Raw genomic sequence first — 21,035 nt, 5'->3', positions numbered from 1 at the left:
CCAGGGCCCAGGGCCGCTGGGGCGGGGCCCTCAGTGACGTTGGCAGTTGTCTGGAACAGCCCTTGAAACCCAGTTCTGTAGAGGGCAGGGCAGGGGCGCCGCCCGCACAGGGGGCAACCAGCAGAGGGATGGGTGTAAACACGCAGACACACTCAAGGCACGGAATCATGGGAAGGGGGTTGGGTGGGTGCTGGTCAGGACCTGACAGTTTTAAATAGTTTTTCTTCTAGAAAGTTTTCTAGGTTTGCAGTTTTCTCTCTTTTTTTTCCCCTTTGCCCTTCTTTTTTTTTTAAAAAAAAAAGCTACGAGAATGAGCCAGTGGACTGTGGTCTCCAGGAATGGTGGCGTCTCACGCTTCTTGTGCTTTTTCCGTTGGGGCCTCCGAGTGGCTTAGGGGGAAGGGGTTGGTGGGGGCAGGAGGCTCCCTGTAAACATTTGGACTTGGGTTGGGTCAGGGGCTGATGCTGGGCGAAGCCAGGGGTCCCAGGCTGGAGAAGTGGGTGCCCCTCCAAACACAGGCCTTGGGAGACTCAGCATGAGCTCCCCTCCCCCATCACAGAACAAGACAACAGTTAAAACCAGAACAGATGCCAGGAGGGGGTACGGTGGCCGTTCCCTGCACCTGGGATACGGGCAGGCTTCAAACAGGGAGGCCTGTGGCAACCCTTCCCCCAAGTCTCTGGAGCTGAGGGAGGGGAGAGGGGGAGCCAAGAACAGAGAGAGGAGAGAAGGGGAAAAGCGGCCAGGGGGACAGGCGGGGAGCGTGGTCCTCTTGCCCCCATCTTCCTCAGGGGCTGGGGGGAGCAGAGTCGGCGGTGGCCCTGGAGGTGGGGGACAGTCAGGGCATGGGTCGGGAGGGAGGGAGGTAGCCAGTGTGTGTCTCTCCTCCCGCCTCCCTAGACAATGACCCTTCTCCTTTTTCCCCACCCACTCGTTACCAGGGACACAGTGCCCGCCCAGAAGCCAGTGTGTGTTGCTGGGTTACGTGGGGGAGGGGAGTCTGTAGCACTGGCAGAATCCTCCCCACCTCTCCCAGGGCTGGTGGGGCCAGCCTCAGACCAGGGCCCTCAGATAGGTCAGAGGGGAAGACAGCAGGGATGAGTGCAGAGCTGGTCATACTGAGTGGTAGGCAGCTGAGGCAGCTGGGCCCCCTCTGTCATCTAGATCCTTCAGGCTAGGCCAATGGCCTGGTGGGTGAGAAAGTGAGTTTTCTCCAAGGAAAATCGGGACAGCCCTCTAGTTCTGTCCCAGGACACAACCAGGCATTTCTGCTGTCTGGACCAATGGGCAGAACGGAGCCCAGGCTTACCTGTGCCACCTCCTCAGTGCCCTGCATTCCATCGCCCTCCTGATTCGGCACCTTGTGCCTCCCTCCCCTTGCCCTCTGGTCTCCTAGCGGGTTTCCAAGTTCACCACCCCCACCTGGACCTTCCCCAGCCCCAACCGTGTCCCTTCTCTGGGCTCAGTGGCCCCACTTTGTTCCTCCCTGCCCGGCCCCCTCTGGCTCACCATCCTGCCAGGCCCCGCTGCCCCTCAGAAGAGGCCGCAGTCCTTCAGGTTGTTCTTGATGATGACATCGGTGACAGCATCGAACACAAACTGCACGTTCTTGGTGTCAGTGGCGCACGTGAAGTGCGTGTATATCTCCTTGGTGTCCTTGCGCTTGTTCAGGTCCTCGAACTTGCTCTGGATGTAGCTGGCTGCCTCATCGTACTTGTTGGCCCCTGTGGGAGACAAAATGGTGAGGACTCGTGCTGCATGTGCGGCAGGCAGGCCTGTCCCATAGGTACAGCGAGGTTCTATGCGTGTGAACTGACAAGCATATAACGTATGACACTTGTGAGAGGGCACAGGCACGTCTGAGTGTGCAAAGAGGGGCACCTGATTGTGTGGAGGAGGATGCTCAGTGACGTACAGAGTACATGCCTGAGTGTGTTAAGAAGGGCCTTGGGGTGTACAGACACAAGTATCGATATATAAGCCTGTGAGGCACCAGCCCTTGCGTGTGTCCCACAGTTACCCTTCTGTCCAGCGGGGGGCGCCCGTGGGCCACCTGGTCACCACCAGCTCCTCCCCAGAGGCCCAGACCCCACACCTGTATACTCAGGGAAGCAGATGGTCAGGGGGCTGTGTGTGATCTTCTCCTCGAACAGGTCCTTCTTGTTGAGGAAGAGGATGATGGATGTGTCCGTGAACCACTTGTTGTTGCAGATACTGTCAAACAGCTTCATGCTCTCATGCATGCGGTTCTGGGGGCAGGACAGCGCCTTCAGCACCAGCCCCCGCCCCTACCACTGCCCCCACCCTCCCCCAGTGGCCTCCGGGCCTCTCACCATCTCCTCGTCCTCGGCTAGCACCAGGTCATAGGCGCTTAAAGCTACGCAGAAGATGATGGCTGTGACGCCCTCAAAGCAGTGGATCCACTTCTTCCGTTCAGACCGCTGACCACCCACATCAAACATCCTGCAAACACAGCACCTTAGCTCCAGAGAAGGGAGTTCTGCGAGAAGGTCCCTGCCCCATTTCACAGGTTGACCGACTGAGGACAGAGGCCTGCTCAGAGTATGGCGGCTGCCTCCATGGAATCATCCACGCTGGCCCACCTTACCCCTGGGGTTCTAAGCCAGGACACGTCTGGCCCAGCAGGGTCAGGCTGGTCAGCAGGGTAGGCTGCCTCCACATGGGGCAGGGTCAGCAGAGGCTGTGAGCTGCTGGCAACCACAAAGCCTTAAGAAACTTCAGAGTGGGGCTGCGGATCCTGGACCAGCCCTCGTTCCCAACAGCCATCGGCAGGCCCTGGAGTGAGGATCTCTTCCCTGTCACCCGCAAGGCTGGCAGCTCCTGCCCCATTACCCTGCCCACACGCTCGCTCACTTGAAGTGTAGGTCTTTGAAGGTGAAGTGTGTCTCCACGATGCCCGTGGTCTTCACGCGAGTCCGCAGCACATCCTGCTGCGTGGGGATGTAGTCACTCTGTGCAATGCGCTCCAGGTCATTCAGGTAGCTGGGATGGGGAGTGGGGCATCAGTGGGGGCCACCGGGCCCCGTTCCCTCCCATCCCCTCATTTCCCAGGCATAGCCCTTGCCGCTTTAACCCTTGCCTGTACTGCATTCACTGCTCAGATGAGGAAACCTGCACTAGCACCCCTGCCTCCTGCCCGTGGAATGGGCCTGGGAGGAGGGGCAGTTCTGTGGCTAGCCAGCCTAGCCCCAGCACCCAGGTCTGAGGCAGGCCTGCGTCAGACAAGATCCAGGGTGCTGGAACTACAGGTGAGGGCAGTGGGAGGGGGCAAATTAGTCCTTCGGTGAGAGATTCAGGATGCTAATCGGCGTAATTACGGCACCCGCCACAGAGCAGGCTGGCATGTCCTTCGATGCAGGGCTGGACAGGTTGGGGCCTGCCAGGCCCAGTGGGCTCTTTGCCCAGTAAAATTTGGGCTCCTCAGGGGGAAGGCATGAACACTCGCTTGGCGGGGGTCCCAGGGGCTCCTCATTACCAGCTCTCCTAATTAGTATCCAAGCTGCCCCGGCCAAGCCCTGAGACCAGCTCTGCTGCCTGCCTCAATATCCTTGCTGTGTCCTATGGGTTGGGTCCAGGCCTCCCAGCCACTGCCCAGTACCAGTGTCTTGCTCTTGGGGCAGGGCTGCTGGGGCGAGCCCTTGGCTCCCACCAGCAGCTAGGCCAGAGGGAAATGACCTCAGAGACGCAGAGACAGAACAGAAAAACAGGAAGGGCTATGGGGAACCATGACGCATGTGCTGTGACCTGCAAACTGTACCCTGCCCCATACTGAGAGCCTCCAGCCCAGAGGCCTCATGGTGGGTTCCCCACTAGTTTTTCCCTTGTCCCCAACAGGTGGGCTCACCCCAGGGACCCACTGCCCCACAGCAGTCTTGGAGGATTGCTGTGAGGAGGGGCTGCAGTATGCCTGGTCCCTGGAGTTTTCCAATCTGCTCCCCACCTCTGGGTGACCTTGTCATGGCATAAACCTGCCTGGGAGGGCAGGGCCCATGTTCACTGCTGAATTCCCACACCCAGAACAGTGCTGGGCACAAGGTGGGAACTTAATGTCTGGGGAATGAAGAACGGGGATGAGGATGATGGAGGAGTGGGAAGTAGCTGGAAGGTGGCCCTACGCTGCCCTCCTTGAGTATCCTGGGCACTGAGATGGCAGTGGTTGATAGGACCCACCCCTCCTTGCCTCCAGGACCCAAAAGCTCTGCTGGCGCTGAGCCTGTGACCTCTGGGGAGCACCCCCGCCCCCGCAGTGTTTGGCTGACTCTGCAGCTCCTGTGAGGGGCGTGCACTCACAAGTGCATTCAGGCCCGGCGGGGAGAGTGGGGCGGCTGTCCCTGTGACTGGGGCAGGGCTCAGGTGCCATGGCCAGGCAAGACCGGCCTCCACCCACCTTCACAGAGGTCCAGCCCCTCTCTGGGTGGGCTCAGGATGGCATGGGCAGTGGGACTGGGAAAGCTGTTCAGACAGAGGGACTGGCTTAAGCAGAGGTAGGAGAGGAGACATGAGAGTACGGGGCCAGCAGCCTATCTGGGTGGCACCATCTGTCTGGATGTCCCTCCACAGCCCTGCACCAGGCCAAACCCCAGATCACCAAGACCTTGGCTGACAGTCAGCAGCTTCACGAACAGAGGCTGGCAGTATCTTTTTAAGGGTGCTCAGGCCCTCTGGTTCAGGCTATAGTCCAGGTCTCCCCACACTGCACCCCCAGCCCAGCCCCTTGGAGTACTCACTAGGCGGCAGAGTCGTTGAGCTGGTACTCCCGCGAGCGGCCAAAGCAGGCCTGCACACCGTGGTCAGCCCAGAGCCTCCGGATGACACCGGACAGATCCTCAGGGAGCACGCCCTGTTCCTCAGCCGTGCACGACAGTGCAAACAGCTGCCTGGCGTCGTCCTGGGCACAGCAGTGAGTGGTCAGCTAGTTGCAGGAACACACCCCCACCCCACCTGTCAGAGGCAGGGAGGCCTCCGGAATGAGGCCCAGATTGGGGTGTTCTCAGCTTCCCCAGGACAAGACTTGCCCTGAAGCCTTGTGGGAGGGAGGCAGGGTTGGGGAGTCCACGTACCGCGCGGGAGGGGTCAGCAAAGTCAATCTGCAGATTGCCCATGGCTTTAACAATGGCCATGATGGACTGGATGGTGTTGCTATAGACGACTGCCCGGTACTGCCGGCATTCCTCCTCTGAGTAGCCATCCTCGTGGATGATCCTGGCAGCCAGGAGTCAGGGGTTAGAGAGTACAGGGCACAGGGACCTCACATGGCTGCCTGGGACTGCTGGGGCCTGGAGAGACCTACTTCAGAAAGGAGGAAACTGGACTTCCCTGGTGGCGCAGTGGTTAAGAATCTGCCTGCCAATGCAGGGGACACGAGTTCGAGCCCTGGTCTGGGAAGATCCCACATGCTGCGGAGCAACTAAGCCCGTGCGCCACAACTACTGAGCCCGCGTGCCACAACTACTGAAGCCTGCGTCACCTAGAGCCTGAGCTCAGCAACAAGAGAAGCCACTGCAATGAGTAGCGCGTGCGCTGCAATGAAGAGTGGCCCCCACTCGCCGCAACTAGAGAAAGCCTGTGTGCAGCAACGGAGACCCAATGCAGCCAAAAATAAAATATAATATTTTATATATATAATAAATATAATATAATAAATTTAAAAAAAAAAGAAAGGGGGAAACTGCCTCTAAACCACTCGGACCTGAGGATGGATGCTGCCTCTGGGAAGGTCCTGGACCTGGCTAACACGGCTGGGCCTATACTTGGGCTGGGTATACTGGACCCAGTACAGGCCCAGAGGAAGAAGAGGGGAAATCAAGGTTTGGAGGCTGCCTCCCGCACACAGCACTTACTTCATCTGCTTGACAATGGTGCTCTTCCCTGACTCCCCAGCACCTGGAACAAAGGGTACAGTTGGTCAGGGAGCAGGCCCAGTGGGGTTACAGAGGTAAGCCAGCCACGTGGCCTAGAGGCAGAACTCACCCTCCCCATCAATTGCACAGTGAGATGGAGGCAGTCGGGCCTGGTGGGCAGCAGAGCTACCAGGGGTGCAGCTGGCAAGGCCACAGGGGTGAAGGCAACCTCGGCCACCTGGATCCCATGGTGGACTCACTCCAGGCCCTCGCTTCCCACAAGGTCCATTGCCCACCATGGCTCCCCACTTCCCTGGTTGAGTTCAGGGGCTTCGGCTGGAGACTTGAGGCTCAGGAGTCACCCTGTCATCCTCACACATGCAGGCTTGCCACTCTGCAGCTAGTGCTCCCCAACATGGTGCCTAGGCACAGCTAGCAGAGGAGCCCTGCTCACTCCAGCGGGGCAGCAGCCCTCTCTCCCTCCACTCTGAGCCACAGCTGCCAAGGGGCCTGGATCCAGGCATGGCGTCATACCCCTGCCTCCCAGACATGGCCCAAGGCCCAGCGCCCTGCTCACTGGGCCCATGTCTGCTCTGAGCAGATAGAGACCAGGACTTGGGAAACATGCAGTGTCACACACACACACACACACCCCTACCTGTACACACACACACACACACACACACACACACACACACACACACACAACCTGTACTGACTCGAGATGCTTCCCTGCAGAGCCCCATCCTGTATTTCTCTTTGGCCATTGCTGAGGGATTTGCTGGCTCTCTCTCTTGTTACTGTCATAGCAGCCCCAGAGATAGGTACTGTTTCTCCCATTTCACAGACAAGGACACTGAGGCTCAGAAAATTAAAGTCTTGGCCCAAGATCATGTTGCCAGGATTCAGAAAGGCAGGGAGACATGTACGACGATGATGCGTGGCCTGCTCAGCCCTTCTCAAAATGTGGCTCAGATGCTGCAGGACGATGCCTTGGGAGGGTGTTTTTTTTGTTTGTTTGTCTTTTTAAAAGCAGATTTCCAGGCCCCATCCCAGACACACAGCCACATCTTGAGGGGTGCAGGCCAGAAATCTGCATTCCTCAGGGAGTCTGCAGGGAAGTGTGAGACCACTCAACTCCTGGCTGGGGGATGGAGGGGGTGGAGGCAGGGTCCCACCTCTTCCCTTTGCCGCTTGCTCCCTGTCCTGAGCTCCAAGTAGAGCGCACCTCAGCTTGGCCTGGCTTTCCCTCCCAGCCTTTGCCCAGACTGTTTGCTCTGCCCCGTCACCGCCAGGCATCTCCTCTTGCCAACTCCAGGCCTTTGCCTGTGCAGTTCTCTTTGCTGGGCACACCTGCCCCATGCCCCACCTGCGTGTGTCCCAAGCCTCCTGATCACTGTGGCGGGTCTGTCCCTCTGAGCAGCTCAGCAGGGTGTGTGGTGGGGTCTGTGGGGAAGTCACACTTGAGGACTCTGGCCCCCATATCCCTCAGGGTTGGTTAAGACAACCTCAGAGGATGAAGGGGCTAACACACAAACTACCACGAGCAGCAATAACATCCGCAATGATGATCACGGCCGAGCTGTGAATAGTGCCCCCTACGTGTCAGATGCTATTCTACGCCTATCACACCCACTAAGTAACTTCACAACAAGCCCCGGGGGTAGCTCTACTCTCACCCCCACCTCGCAAATGAGGAAACTGAGGGACTTCCCTGGCAGGCCAGTGGTTAAGACTCTGTGCTTCCAATGCAGGGGGCACGGGTTCGATCCCCGGTCGGAGAACTAAGATCCCGCAAGCCGCAGGGCGTGGCCAAAAAAAAAATTTTTAAATTTAAAAAAAATTTTTTAAAAAAGGAAACTGAGAGAGGCTGCTGTCACACAGTTATAGCCCCTCTGCAGGTGGCTCACCCTGCAGTGTTGCATGCCTGGTACTGTGGCTGGGCCACACAGTCCCTGCCACTGGGTTTACTTCCCAGGCAGACACAGGTCTGAGTCTCTGCAGTGCCCTCGGAGAAGCAGCAGACCCTGCTGAGGCCCCTGCCTGCATCCCCCCTACCTCCCACCCCAGATCCACATTGACCAGGAGGAAACTGAGGTGCAGCTGCGGGCTTCACAGCTGTGAGCCTGGGCATGTCCACAACCCAGGGGCCTCCCTGAGAAGGCCTCACAAACGCCACCAGCTGCCTGGAATCACTGGGCTTGACTGTCCCAGGCCTGCTTCCCAGGATAGGGGAGCACTGGGGGTGGCACAAATGGGCAGGCTCTCGACAGGCTGGGGCATGAGCCCCTCTATCGGTCCGGCCCCTGGGAGTCCAGTCCCAGTGCATTCCCCTGGGTGTGGGCTCTGGTCAGTGGCAGCATCCCTCCCTTTCCCTTGGGCTGTGCATGGCAGGGGAACAGCTAGGACCCCTCACACTAACACTTCCCACCTGCAGAGTGGGGACATGGGGAGAGGGCCTGGGAAGGCCTGATGGTGATGCCTGATCACTGAGGCCCTTTCCCCAGGGCCCAGAATATCCATGGGGCAGGGAGGACAGCACTGGACTGGCTAACCACGAGGGCCAGGTGACCGCCTGGCTGTCCTTCCCACCTAGTCACTTGCTCCCACAGAGCAGGAGGGAGGGAGCACATCCTGGAGCAAAGGAAGACCCAGGAGCCACAAATCTCAGCCAGTGCAAGAGTGGAGGCCAAGGATGCAAAGTGATGGGTCAGATCGATCATGCCGTCCCCAGCCAGGCGAACTGAGACTCAGAGCGGGTAGATCTCCAGGGCGTAGGGGACCACAGGTGAGGGTGACTTTGGGACCACCGTCCACCTGAGGCACCAGTCTCCTTGTCTGGCCCTTTGATTACTCTCTTGGTAAAGGGTGTGGGCCACTCCATGACCCTGCCCAGAGATGGGGATGACAGCACAAACTTGCTTTGCATCTGATTTTCCTAGCTGCTGCAGACCTGGCAGACACTGAGGTTCCCTTCCCTGTCCCCTTCGAGCCTCAATCTCCCTTCCTCTCCCTTTGAAGAGTTTGGAGGACGTTCTCTGCCCCCCGCAGGGGTCATTGCAGAACAACTCCCATTTGACAGGTGGACAAACCAAGGTCATGGAGCCCTCATCCCTGGAGTCAAAGCTGTCCCGTTGTCCTTCCAGCAGCTGTGACTCAAGAGGGAAGGAGTTAAGTGGCAGGACAAGGGTGTGATGCTGGCAGCCAAGCAGGAAGCAGGGGAGAACACCAGGACAGAATCAGAGGCATGGCCCAGGAGCAGCTACAGCAGATCAAGGGACAGAGGTGGGTGGGGCCACAGCATGATATCCCGGTGGACACCCTGGTTCTCGGGCAGCCCACAAGCTAGATGCCCCAGGAACTCCTTTTCCATCGGGGCCTGATGATGTTCCCCTGTTAGATAGGCTGGTACCTGGAGTGGAGTTTGCTTGTACCTTGCTAATCCTGGGCACCCAGTTCTCCCCACCCAGCCCTGCACCTTCCCTTCAGAGAAGGGGGCTTCACTAGCTGGATCCGGATTGCTGCAAAGGTGCTGGGTGGGGGGAACTCAGCCAGTAGAAGGTACCAGGAGTCTCCTACCCACAGCTGGCCCACCAGGCGTTCCTTCTCCAGCTGAGACCAGAGGGACCCACAGAGGATCCCTGGGGTGCCCTCAGTGTTCCCACTGGGCCATACCTCTTCCCACCAAGGAAGAAACCTCTGCAGCCCTTGCCCTGGGGCGCAGCTGCTGGGCCCCCAGCAGGCAGGCAGTAATTGCCGAGATGTGCTGGGTGACAGCGGCTGCTCTGCATTAGAACATCTGCTTCCACTCTGGGAGTGCTGGGCCCCAACGGAGGAGGGAACAGATGGGGGAAGGGAGAAACAACGGCTCCACCTGCCTGAACAAGGCCAGCAGGGCCTCTGCAGCAGAGACAGGGCCACTGGTCCAACGGCTTGATGCTGATCCCAAGCCCCAACATCAGGTCTCTGCTGTCGTCTATCTTGAACCCTCTACCTCCCAGACAAGGCTTTGTCCTGCAGGGAGGCCCTGACATGCCGCTTTCCTCTCTGGCCCCACTTTCCCTTCTGCAGAAGCTGTGAAGCCTCGAGTGGCCAGCAGGCCCATCTCTCACTTTCAGATCCTCTCCCAGAGGGAGGTCCAGACCTGCCAGAGCCCTGGTGTCCACCCCGATTCTCCCTGAGATCTCCAAGAGCTGCAGTCCTATCCTGCCCTTCCTCTGACACCTCATCTGTGAAACAGGATACCACCATTATCTCGTCCGAGGAGACGGGTGAGTGCCCGGCACACGGTGAGCATTCAGATCAAAGTTATTATCACTATTTCTTTTACCCTTTGGAAGATGACAGATTTCCCCAAACCTCTCATTTCCTGCAACCCACAGTGACCACGCTGCATAGGTCACTGCAACCGCAGCCTGCAGAGGGGCCTGCTGTGACCATCTCATTTTGAAGGCGAGTTTCTGAGGCTTTCAGACAAAGCACAGCACAGGGCAATGACCCAGTGGCTAAGAGGCTGACTCAGCAGTGGTGGTTCCCTGGCGGGACTTGTGTAACCTGGGACCAGAGTCAGAGCCACTCACTCCTTTGCTGGCTTTTTGCTCTTAGTTGTCACTTCCCTTCACAACCCGGCACTTCTCCACAGCGGGGTACTCCTTCCCGTCCAGCAGCCTCATGGCAGACACTGCTCACTGGCTCTCCTCACCCAGAAGGCTGGGCAGGCTGGGTAACAGGCCTCCCCGCAGAGGCTTTTGTGCTGGTGGGCTCCCCTGGAACATGTGGGGCTTGGGAGAGCAGCCAACTGACGTGGCAGGCCTGAGGGCAGAGATTCTCAGAAGCGGCAGTGGCTGGGACCACAGGGTAGACGGGCAGCAGCCCAGCTCAAAACCCACAGCACGGCCCCGCCCCCTAGCCCCCACCGCCCCCCTCCCAATCCCCTCCCCTGGCCTACCCTGGCGGGGGGCACTGGGGGAAGGTAGGGGTGAGCCCTGGGAAGCCCACCCCGAAGACAGCCCTGGCACCACCTCCCACGGTCATCCCTGGAAGGTGCCACGTCTCCAGCGCAGCCTGCGGTTCTGGGGCCCCATAGCTCCCGCCCCTCGCCTGCAGCCTTAGGGTCCCGTCCCGCCACCACCAGGGGGAGCCCGTCAGCCAGAGACCCGGTGGAGGAGGTGGGGGTTGGGCGGCGCAGAGGCGCGTTGGTTTCTGGAAAGCAGCCGCGGCTAGGGGCAGCTGGGGGAGGTGCCGCAGCCATGGCCCCCTCCCGAGCCTGGGAAGCCCTCGGCCGCAGAGACGCGGCACGCCAGGGAACAATGGAGACGGCGGGGAGGGGCAGAGGGCCCCGCCAGACAAAGGCCCTCCAAGCCCCGCCCCTGGTGTCTCTTCCTTCCTCCAGGTGCTGCTCTTTGGCCCCCTCACTCCCTCCAAGGAGGCTCAGCTGGGGTCTGGCACTGTGAGGGGCCGGGCAGTGGGTCTTGGATGGAGCCTGTGACACCGCCACCCACGTGCGTGGCCTTGGCTTCCTCCAGGTGCCCCAACAAACCCGGAACCTCCCTCCAGCCTCTGCCACTTGGGAAGCCTCCAGCAGCTTCCGCGGCTTCATGATGCCCATCAGGGAAGCACCAACAACCAGGGCCTGGCCTGCTACTGCCAAGTCAGAGCTCTCTGTGCAAGGGAAATAGGCCTCGGGTCCTGCCAGAAATGGAGAGGGCTTTCCAGGGCAGGGCTGTGTCTCCCTCAGTGGGTCCCTGCCCACTGTACACAGAGAAACTGAGGCACCACGTAAGGAAGACCACCCTGGAGGAGAGGAGGCCCTGAGACCTGTGCATTGTCGGCCACTCAGGCTACAGGTCTCACCCTCCACAGGAGCCAGGCGGTGCTGGACAGGGCCCAGGTCATACAAGGAGCCAGGCCATTGGCACACCCCTCTTCTTGAGGCTTCTTCGTTTAAGAAATCGCTTTGCTGTTTTCAAAGAATCTGAATAACCCCTACCTTTCTTCCTGATTCACTGTGGTAGACCCTGGGTGAGATGCCCATGCCTGGGCCTCAGTGTCCCCATCTATGAAATGTACCCCTCAGGGGAGTGTGCCAAGCCCAACGCCTGCCCTGAGCAGCCTCCCTTGGGTCCTCACACCCACCCCAAACTGTCCAGCCCAAGCGGGCAGTTTGCCTATGTGCTCACAAGCCATGGACCGTGCTGAGAATCAAGACATCACAGGTCCCAGCACTGGGCACAAAGAGAGGAGAGAACAGCCTGAGGTCACACAGTGAGGAAGACGGGGGAGTGGGCGCTCTGGGCCCCAAAGTCTTGACTGGCCATGAGGATGCATGTTCTCAGCTTTGTGTGTGGCCTCATGGCCCACCGACGCCTTGATGCTTCTGCTGCTTCTGCTCTAGCTCTCCTAAGGCTTTTAGGCTCCTCAGTTCCCTAGGGCCTGGCCTGACAACCCAGAGCAAAACCCTGGGAACCTCCGTGGGGGAAGGCAAGGCAAGAAAACTTGGATTTTGGAGGCCAAGTAGCATGAGGACCGGCCTCACCACGTCTCATGCTGTAGCCAGCCCACACCACAGACATATCAGTCTCCACACAGTACCGTACACGGGCTTTGCTCTTAGTGGGGACCCTCTGCTGAAACACTCTTCCCTGCTCCTCATCTGGACAACTCCCAGTCTTCAGACCAGGCTCAGGGGCCCCCATGCTGGACTCTGACAGCCTCTGAGCTTTCCTCAGGCCTGGTCTCAGTCCAAGCCTGGGTGCTGTGGGAAGCACAAGCGTAATGTTAGGGGAAGAGCGAAGCGCTAAGCTGCCTGACTGTGACCTAAGTATTCCCATGAGGGGACGTGGGCCAGATGTATTAGGACGAGGTCACCCCATGGCCACACAGCAGATTTCTGGCTTTAAGCAGGAAAAAGATTCACGCACAGAGTCTTGGGTCCCATCCTCCTGGGCAGATGGTCCCCTTTCAATCTCCTAAAAGAAGAATTGAGGCCCCCCAGGCATATGCAGAACACATGAGCACCCAGAGCATCTGCCTGTCATCCTGACTGAGCAGTTCTTGCCAACTGGGCACAGGCTCCTGAGGGGTGACAATAGTTGGGGGCAGGTGCTCAGGGTCACTACCTGGGTCACATTTTGGTGTCTCCACTTATTGGGTAAGTCACATGATGTCCCGGACCCTCCGTTTCTGCATCAGTGAAATGGATGTAATGTCAGTCCCAGCCTCACAGGGTTAAATACGATGAGACCAGCCCTACACGATAGTCATCAATCAGAGGCAGCTGCTGTTATCACCAGAGGGGAAACTGAGGCCCAGTGAAGGCACCCCCAGGCCCAGTGAGTAGTGGGGTGGGGGGAATCCTTACGCTGGATCAAGGGCCCTCTGTCTACCCCCAGGCAGGGGAAACCCAGAGTGAGCTAATCCCGGGGCTGCTGCTCCATTTCCGGGTATTCATCTGGGCCTGCAGCCGGCCTTCCGGCTTTGGAGGGCAATGGCTGCTCGGGAACATAGAAGCAGCCCTCTGCTTTCCTGCTAGCCCCCCTGCCGGCGTCCCTCTCCCAGCCACCACTTCCTGTGGTCAAAGGAGGGGCCTGGAATCCTCAGAGGCGCCACCTTCTCTGAGATCTTGGGCCCAGTGGTTGCTGGGACAGGACAAGGGACAGAGCTGTCTAGATTGACTCCAACCCAGTGACTACCAGTAGGGTCGCCCACAGGCATATGCAGATGAGCCTGCACAGGTGGGGCTCACCTTCTAAATCCCCCAGTTGAGCTGGCTCACACTCCCCACCCCAGTGCAGAGTGTGAGCGGCTCTCTAGCCTCTTCCCCTTTTGGGCTCCTCCTCCTCCAGCTGCTTCCTCCTTTTCCTCTGGTGTGGACACCACTTCCCTGAGAGGCCCAGCCCTGCCATGCAGACTTCACTGCCCCTCCTCCAGCCCGGGGCACAGTAGGTGCTGCCATCAACACCCCCTCTGGATATTCTGAGGCTGTAGCAACCACGGCACCCCGGAATGCTCCAAGCCATAAGGACACCTTCTCAACAAGGCTTATATGATCCCACCTCTAGGCTTTGGTTCAAACTGGCCTGGCATTTACTGTCAAGCCTTGGAAGTGTACCCAGAAGGCCAACACTGAAGGTCCAGCCCAGTTTAGGGAATGTGTGGTTATTCCAGGGAGATTATTCCTCCAACCACCAAGATGACCATAGCCCCAAAAGCAGCATGGGGTGAGGGTGGAGTGTTTGGGGTTTAGTAAGAACAAGAGCTACAGGCTAGAGAGGCTGGGTGGGGCTGGGCAGAGGGGGCCCCACCCTGCACCTGTGGCTGAGGGAGGGGCTGCCTGAGAGCAGCAGGTAGTAGGGCCACCATCAAAGGGCCTAGTCCTTGCCCTCCCCAGGGCATTCTTAGGCAGGCCCATCAGCTGTGGCCTGGCCAGAACCTGTTAACTCCTTTCCCCCACTGAACTTTTAGGTTAGGACTCCTGCCCTGAGATACTGGGAAGGTGAGATAGAAGCTGGCCTGCACCCTGCCCCCATCCTGCTGGGGAGACAGCACTTAGGCTCTGGGTCGGACTGTCTCGTCCTCTGCTGGGGATGTGGTGAGGCAAGGCCCTGGTCCCTCAGAGGCTAAGGGCTTATGTGGACAAAGCTTCCTCCATCCTGTTCCTGCCAAAAGAATGGGTGGCTTCTAGTGACATAGACCGAGAGAGACACATCTAGGGACTTAGATCGAGGGCAGGGTGTACAGGACCAGTGTGCCTGCCTCTGGCCCAAGCTGTCCCAAGTGCCAGCCCCTGCTCTGCTGGAGCCTAGGGACCTCACTGGGATCCCATCAGGCCCCACCCCCAGCTACCTGCTGTCACTTGCTGGGCAACTGGGCAACATTTGCAGGCCTGGGTATCGATGATGTTACCCAGTGACCCTGCAGCTCAGGCCAGCCCAGGGCCAACCCTGGGCCAACCCAAAGAGGTCCTTGACCATGCCAGTCCCCATCTGGCAGCCTAGGCTCCAAGTCAAGCACAGTGGGTGGCTTAACGCTGCCTCAGGTCCTGGCATGGAAGCCTGAACTCCCCAACTGGCTTGACTTCCACCTCTGGCCACAGTGGCAGGCATTCCCTGTGTCCTTACCACCCGCTCTGACCTCTGTCTGGGGTTCTCCAACCCCCAACCCTCCTGGGATACCCTCAGCTGAGCTCCAGTGTCACTTCCTTTGCAAAACCGCCCTTATTCACCCAGTCTCCCAGCTCAGGGGTATCACTTGAAGGACCCAGTTTCACTCCTATCCTAGAGGTACAACTTTTCATGTTGGCTGCACCGACATTGGAGTCATGGGCAGGGGCTGAGCCCAGGGGGCCTGAGCAGGACCTAGGCAGAGGGGGTCAGAAAGGGCTTAGACCCCTACTCACTCCCTCACTTGGGAGCCCCAGCACTGCACTACCGACTCAGGAAGACAAAGCCTGGCTTAGCCTGGGGGAGGGGTGGGAAGAAGAGACTCTGAGGCCCAAGCTGCCCCACCCCCCATTCAAGTGCTAATGAATCCAGCCTGAAGGCGGGATAGCAGGATAGCGGGATGGTGGGATGGTGAAGGCCATGGGGAGAATAGGGAGGCTAGAGGCTGGCCTGGGTACCAGCCCACGTGGTACCCAGGCCCCTGACACACCCCCAACCCTAGACCCCCAGGAAGGTGGCTCAGTCCCCAGAGGTTGGGCCTAAGGTCCCCAGGACAGTGTGTCACTCCAGATGGCACCCAATGTCTGCAAGCCTCAGTCTCCCCGCTTGCTGTGAGCAGCTGCCTAAGGGAAAGGGAGGGGGTTCCCAGGGGCTCCATACTGTAGCCAGGCAGCCTCCAGGCTGGGGAGATCCCTCCCCACCAAACTCTCAGCTCTGCAGGAGTCAGCAGAGGGTCCCCCACCTGTTTTCACACCCCCAGACTTTGGTGTACTGTCCCCACAACACCTGTGGCTGTAGGCAGGCACTGCGTCCCAGGTTATGGATGGAGAGCCGGTCACCTACTAGGATTTCACCTGTCACTGGGTTTCTCAGCCAGTACACTAGGTGGAGCTGGGATTTGAACCTAGGTCTGTGTGACCCCAAGAGCCAGTCTAAGGAGGGTGAGCCCTCCTCCCCACAGGCCAGGAAACACCCACCCAAAGGCTTGGGAACCAAGTTGGTCCCTCTGCCCCCAACGCCTGACCCTGGCAAATGTTGCTAATTTTTCAAGGCCACCCAGAGGACCCCTTCTCCAGGAAGCAACGCCCCTGCATTCATAGGCATCATTAGACTCTACCCATTACCTAGCCAGCCAGGATCCTGGGCTAGCCCTTCCCACTAACTCCAGCTACACCAAGCCCCAAGCAGCAGCCCCAGAATTATTTATCCCTGTTCACGGATGTTCGTAATAGTTTCACTCTTTCCATACACACTGAGTAGGCACCTACAGTGTGCCACGCCCCTTGTGAGAGACACAGACAGGACAAAGGTCACAAAACTCCCTTCCTTTTCATTTGATAAACCTAACTGAGCCCCTGTATGTGCAGGCTCCGCACTGGCCAGGCCAAGAACTCCTGCAGCATTACTCTGGTCTGAGCCACATGACTATGGGGCAGCTCCAGCCCTAAAAGCTAGACAGGCTCTACTGGAGTGGTAGAGACAGCGGGCCTGCAACAGTCCCCAAAGAGCCTGAGCTGAAAGGAAGAATGTAAAGCCAGTCTCCCATATGAACAGTTGGAGTCCCTACTGTGTGCTGTGCCCTGTGACAGGCTGCACACTCGTCAGCAAGAGATCTGCATGGAGTGGGATAAGGGCTGTCTCTGAGGTGCCAGCACAGCCTGATGAGACCAGGAGGAAACAGCCTGAAGAACTTTTCCCTCAGTCTCCCAACCCCCCAGTCCTGGTCATTGGCCCTACACTGAGCCCTTGCCACCTGCCCATGATATGGCAGGTGATGGCTCAGTGACCGCCATCTTGCTCCTCCATCTACCCATCCCCAAGACCAAGTTCACACCAGCAGCACTGCTTTCATTCAACAAACAGACAAGAAGTACCCAATAGGTATCATGCTCCATGCTGGCACACAAGGCTCAGAAATGAACAGGACGCAGCCCTGCCCCTGTCGCAAGGGAGGGCAGCTGTGACCTGGACAAATACCACGCTCTGATGGGGGTAGCGCTGGGGGGGGGGGGGGCGGGGGGCAGAGGAGCCTTGGAGAAGGGGGTCTGTCAAAGAAGGATCCTGGGAGGCGATCCCTGAGCAGAGTCTTGAAGAATGATCAAGTAGGAGTGAAACGGCAGAAAAGTACATCAAGGGAAGGGAACAGATACAAAGTCCCAGGGGCAAGAGAGAACTGCTGTATTTATACCCTGAAGCCTTCCTGGGGCCAGCGATGGGCACTGTCTCTCCCTTCTCTGTAGACTGCCCACACGAGCCCAAACAAATCAAAGTCACTCTCTAAACACACACACTCTGGTTTACTTTCCCCTAAGTGCCCAGCCTGAGGCCCCAAATTCTACCTGGGGACAGCTGGTCAGTCAAGTTGAACTGGGTGGAGGCAGGGGTATCGCTGAAGTAGGGCTGGTATCAGCAACTCTGCTCCCCCTACCAAGCTGCCGGAAAAAACCCTCTCACCAGTTAGTGTGTATCACATCTGCCTTTGCCCCGGTGACAGTGACAGTGACTATGTCCGCTTGCTGGCGGGGCAACCCAGGACGGGAAGGAGCCAGTATGCGGGTGGGGCAGCAGGCGTGGTTCTGGCTGGGAGGCAAGGCTGGCAATTGCCCAGCCTGAGTTCCGTTGCCTGGACAGGTCTTTCCGCTACGTGGGACAGGCACCCAGCTCTCTGAAGCTGCCTCAGCTAGGCTCCCATCACCTCTTTGTACCTGGATAGGAAAGGGATGGCCAGCCAGGATCCTCCTCCAGGCAGTCCTGGCAGATTGAGTCCTCAATTTCAGGCAAAGTTTGGTCTCCCAGCCCCTTACAGTGCATCCTCTGCAGGGTCTTAGCCCCCACTCCCCACTCCCAACAGGAACCTCCACGAGGTCCCTGTTCCCCCCATCCTGGGCACAGCACTCCTCTGGCCCAAACCCAGGAAGCCCATTTCACAGAGAAAGCAAAGGCCAGAAGGGCAGAATGCTGAGATGGACTCCCCAGTCTAGAAAATGCTGAGCATTTCTAGGGAACCCTGCACCCCTGGTTGCTGCCGGCCCAGCATGGGAGGGGTGGCCAGTCCTAAAACCTGAGCCGGGCTCCAAGCAGCAAAGACTGGTGGAATGGGGTCAGGACACAGAACAGGCCAGGAGCCCCATGGCCCAGTCCCACATCTTCTCGGGCACTGCCATAACTGCAATCGGCCTGGGAAGGGGCTGGCTAGAGACCCCCTGGCCGGGCACTGGGAGGCAGCAGTACCGGAAGCAGTACCCTCCCCAGGCCCAGCGGGCAGCAGCGATGGGCATTCCGCCGCGTCGCCACCCACTCGCTGCTGCCGCTGCCGCACTCGCAGCAGAGACAGGAAGAGGCAAGCGCCCAACGCAAAACAGCCCAGGAGGCTGGGCCGCCGCCCCTTCCCGCCCCTTCTCTTCCTCCCCGCAGTGGCAGAGGAGCGGATGCCATTTTGAAACCTCCGGGGCTGTGCCCCTGAGGCCAGGCCCCCAGGGACAGTCAACAGATGGGCCCAGGATGGAAGACATGCTGTCCCTCGGCCATACGCTCAGCATGAAAAGCCCCGCTTTTCACAGCCTGGGGACCCCACGCAGCTCTGGGGCTGAGGGGCCACACCCCCCCCACATACAGGTCCAGCCTCCAATGCTGCCGCGAGGGCCTCCCTCAGCCCCATGCCTGAACCCCCCCCAAATCAGGCCACCACTGGGCACCACACCTGTTCCCAGGGGGAGGCTGGACTGGGACAACTACCAGGCCCGCAGCCTCTGCACAAATCCACTTCAGATGCCCACCCCCAGCAGGCCCCCAACTACTCAACCAGCTGGTCCACCACTCACAGGGCCTCAAGATCCGACAGGCCCACCCACCCCCGGAGGCCACTTCTCAGGCCTTTGGGCCCAGAAAGGGTGCGGGAAGACTAGCACCCATCAGCATATCTCCTTGGCCCGCCCGCCGGGGGCAGCAATATGTCGGCTGTCTCACCACTTCCACTTCCCCCCACCCCTCAAGCAGCCACCATCTTCCCTGGCCTTGGAGGCGACGCAACCCAAACTCCACACTCCCTCCTACTCCCAGATGCCCCCCTCACTGGCCCAGACAGGGTTTAGAAACTGGGAAACAGATACCCAGCAGAACTCCCTGGGAAGCTTGAGGCCAGGTCCCCTCCCCCAACATGACCAGTGGAGCCTCAGTCCAGCCCCTTAGAGGTCTGGGGCCAGTCCACTCAGCCCGGCCCACCTGGTGTAGGAGGGTTGGGGGAACCTGGAGAAGGCCAGAGTGTGGGAGAGGACTTAAGAGTAGGGGAGCAGAGGGTTTGAGGAGAGATGTGTGCAGAGAGGGAGCTGGTGGGCCAGATGCAGGGAGCAGGGGTCTCTAAAGGTTTGGGGGTTCTGGCTGGAGAGAGAGCTCATAAGCAGTCATCCCACTTGAGAGGTCCCTTGGGGTCAAGGTGCACAGGTGGAGAATACTGGGTCCAGAGTAGGGATGGGGCACAGAGGGAGAAGGAGGGAGTGACTGGGGGCCTGGGAGGGGCCCTGGAGATACTCATGCCCAATAGGAATAGGGGGAGCAGGTGAGGGAACAGGTGGTGCCTGAAGGTGGGGGCCGAGTGGGATTCTGGGGGGTTGGGTAAAGTCTAGGGAAGTATGAAAGGACAGGCAGGGGCTCTGAGGATCTGCGAGGTTGGTCAGCAAGGGTGGATGGTGAAGCAGGGTTCTGGGCAGCGGGTGTTGGGGCACTGGTGGCTGGATTTGGGGGTTTGGGGTCTGGAATGAGTTGAGGATGTGATCTGAGAGTCTGGGCTAAGGATCAGAGGTCTAGGCCAACCCAGAGTTTTGATCCATTATTTGTATGTCCTTGCCAGGCGGGTTTGGGGGGTTCAAGTCCAGGTGTGGGGGGTCCAGGCCGAGTCTGAGAGTTCGAAGCCCTAGTCCTCAGGTCAAAGTCGGGGATTTGGGCGGGGAATCGGGGGTCCCAGCGCAGGGTGCGGCCTCACCCAACAGCAGCAACTTCACCTCCCGCGCCGCCTTCTCTCCGTCTTCCCGCAGGTTCTTGTCGATCATCTTGGAGCGCTCGGCCGCCGCCTTGTCCTCGGCGCTCACGGTGCAGCCCATCCCGCCGTCCGCCGGCCCGGCCGCTGCCCGGCCCCCACACGGCCCCGGCCCAGCTCGGCCCCGCCCGACCCACTCTGCTCCCGCCGCCGGCCCTCTACGAGTTGCTCCCAGGTCAGCAGTTCCGAGCGTCTGCGGGCGGTGCCTTCCAGGCCGCCGCGCACCGACCGCAGGGCGGGCAGGGGGTGGGGCCGGAGCGAGTCAGGCCCGGGTCTGGGACGGGGCGGGGCCGGAGGTGGGGCCATATGAGATTCGGGGCCGGTGATTGGCGAAGGCGAAGTCAGGGCGGAACGAAGGCGAAGTTAGGTGCGGCCCAAGCTCGGCTCGGGCTGGAGGCGGAGCCACGCCAAGGGATAGCGGTAGGGGTAGAGCCTAGCCCAGAAGGATTGAGCGCAGGGCGGGCTGTAGGCGGGGCCGGACTCCGATTGGGTGCGGGGCGCCTGGAGCTCCGCTGCCCGACGGCGGGGGCGGGCGGATCTCGTAGCCTGAGGATGGAGATCCAGTGCACCTCAGGGGCCGAGCAGGAACCAGTCCTCTTAGTTGGGCGAGCAGAGCGGAGGAGGCGTGTCTTCGTCACTTGTTAATGAACCCAATAAACTTGTTTCAGGATCCACAGCGCCCCGGAGGCTCTCTGGACTGCGGCTTTCTTAGTCTTAAAGCGGGGTTGGCCCCTTCTCTCTCTAGGTTGCAGTTAAGAAAAAGGTTTATTGCCACCTCAACACTTTTGCCCAGGTTGTCTCCCTACAGCTGGGATACCTCCTCTAATCATCCAAGACTTATCCATCCTTCTCTGATCTTCTAGGAGGTATCCTCCTGCAGGTAGTTATCCTGGACTCCATCATGGGACCCAGCAACCATGACCCAAGGGAGAGAAAGAGAGAGAGAGAGAGAGAGAGAGAGAGAGAGAGAGAGAGAGAGAG

General features: G+C 59.3%; 1 protein-coding gene across 1 annotated transcript; it reads right to left on the bottom strand.

Moving 5' to 3' along the window:
* Nucleotides 1–268: 268 nt before the first annotated feature.
* On the bottom strand, nt 269–20,290 carry GNAI2 (G protein subunit alpha i2). Its single transcript, XM_027098556.1, has 9 exons — nt 20,001–20,290; nt 5,862–5,904; nt 5,082–5,223; nt 4,749–4,909; nt 2,875–3,003; nt 2,334–2,463; nt 2,096–2,249; nt 1,510–1,724; nt 269–821 (listed from the first exon to the last, which is right to left on the bottom strand). The coding sequence occupies exons 1-8, from the start codon at nt 20,116–20,118 to the stop codon at nt 1,534–1,536; spliced, it is 1,068 nt and encodes a 355-aa protein (XP_026954357.1). The 5' UTR covers nt 20,119–20,290; the 3' UTR covers nt 269–821; nt 1,510–1,533.
* Nucleotides 20,291–21,035: the final 745 nt, after the last annotated feature.

Source organism: Aethalodelphis obliquidens, unplaced genomic scaffold, assembly GCF_003676395.1.
Source record: "Aethalodelphis obliquidens isolate GAN/ISIS:26980383/991018 unplaced genomic scaffold, ASM367639v1 scaffold125, whole genome shotgun sequence".
Lineage (NCBI taxonomy): Eukaryota > Metazoa > Chordata > Mammalia > Artiodactyla > Delphinidae > Aethalodelphis > Aethalodelphis obliquidens.
Note: the sequence above shows the minus strand (reverse complement) of the source record. Positions and strands in the feature narration are given on the sequence as shown.

Coding starts and splice junctions, on each gene's coding strand:
- GNAI2 (XM_027098556.1), bottom strand. CDS start 20,118: ATGGGCTGCACCGTGAGCGCCGAGGACAAGGCGGCGGCCGAGCGCTCC. Junction 4,910..5,081: donor TTGCTGACCCCTCCCGCGCG/GTACGTGGACTC, acceptor TGCTGTGCCCAG/GACGACGCCAGGCAGCTGTT. Junction 2,464..2,874: donor TTCAAAGACCTACACTTCAA/GTGAGCGAGCGT, acceptor CTGTGTTTGCAG/GATGTTTGATGTGGGTGGTC.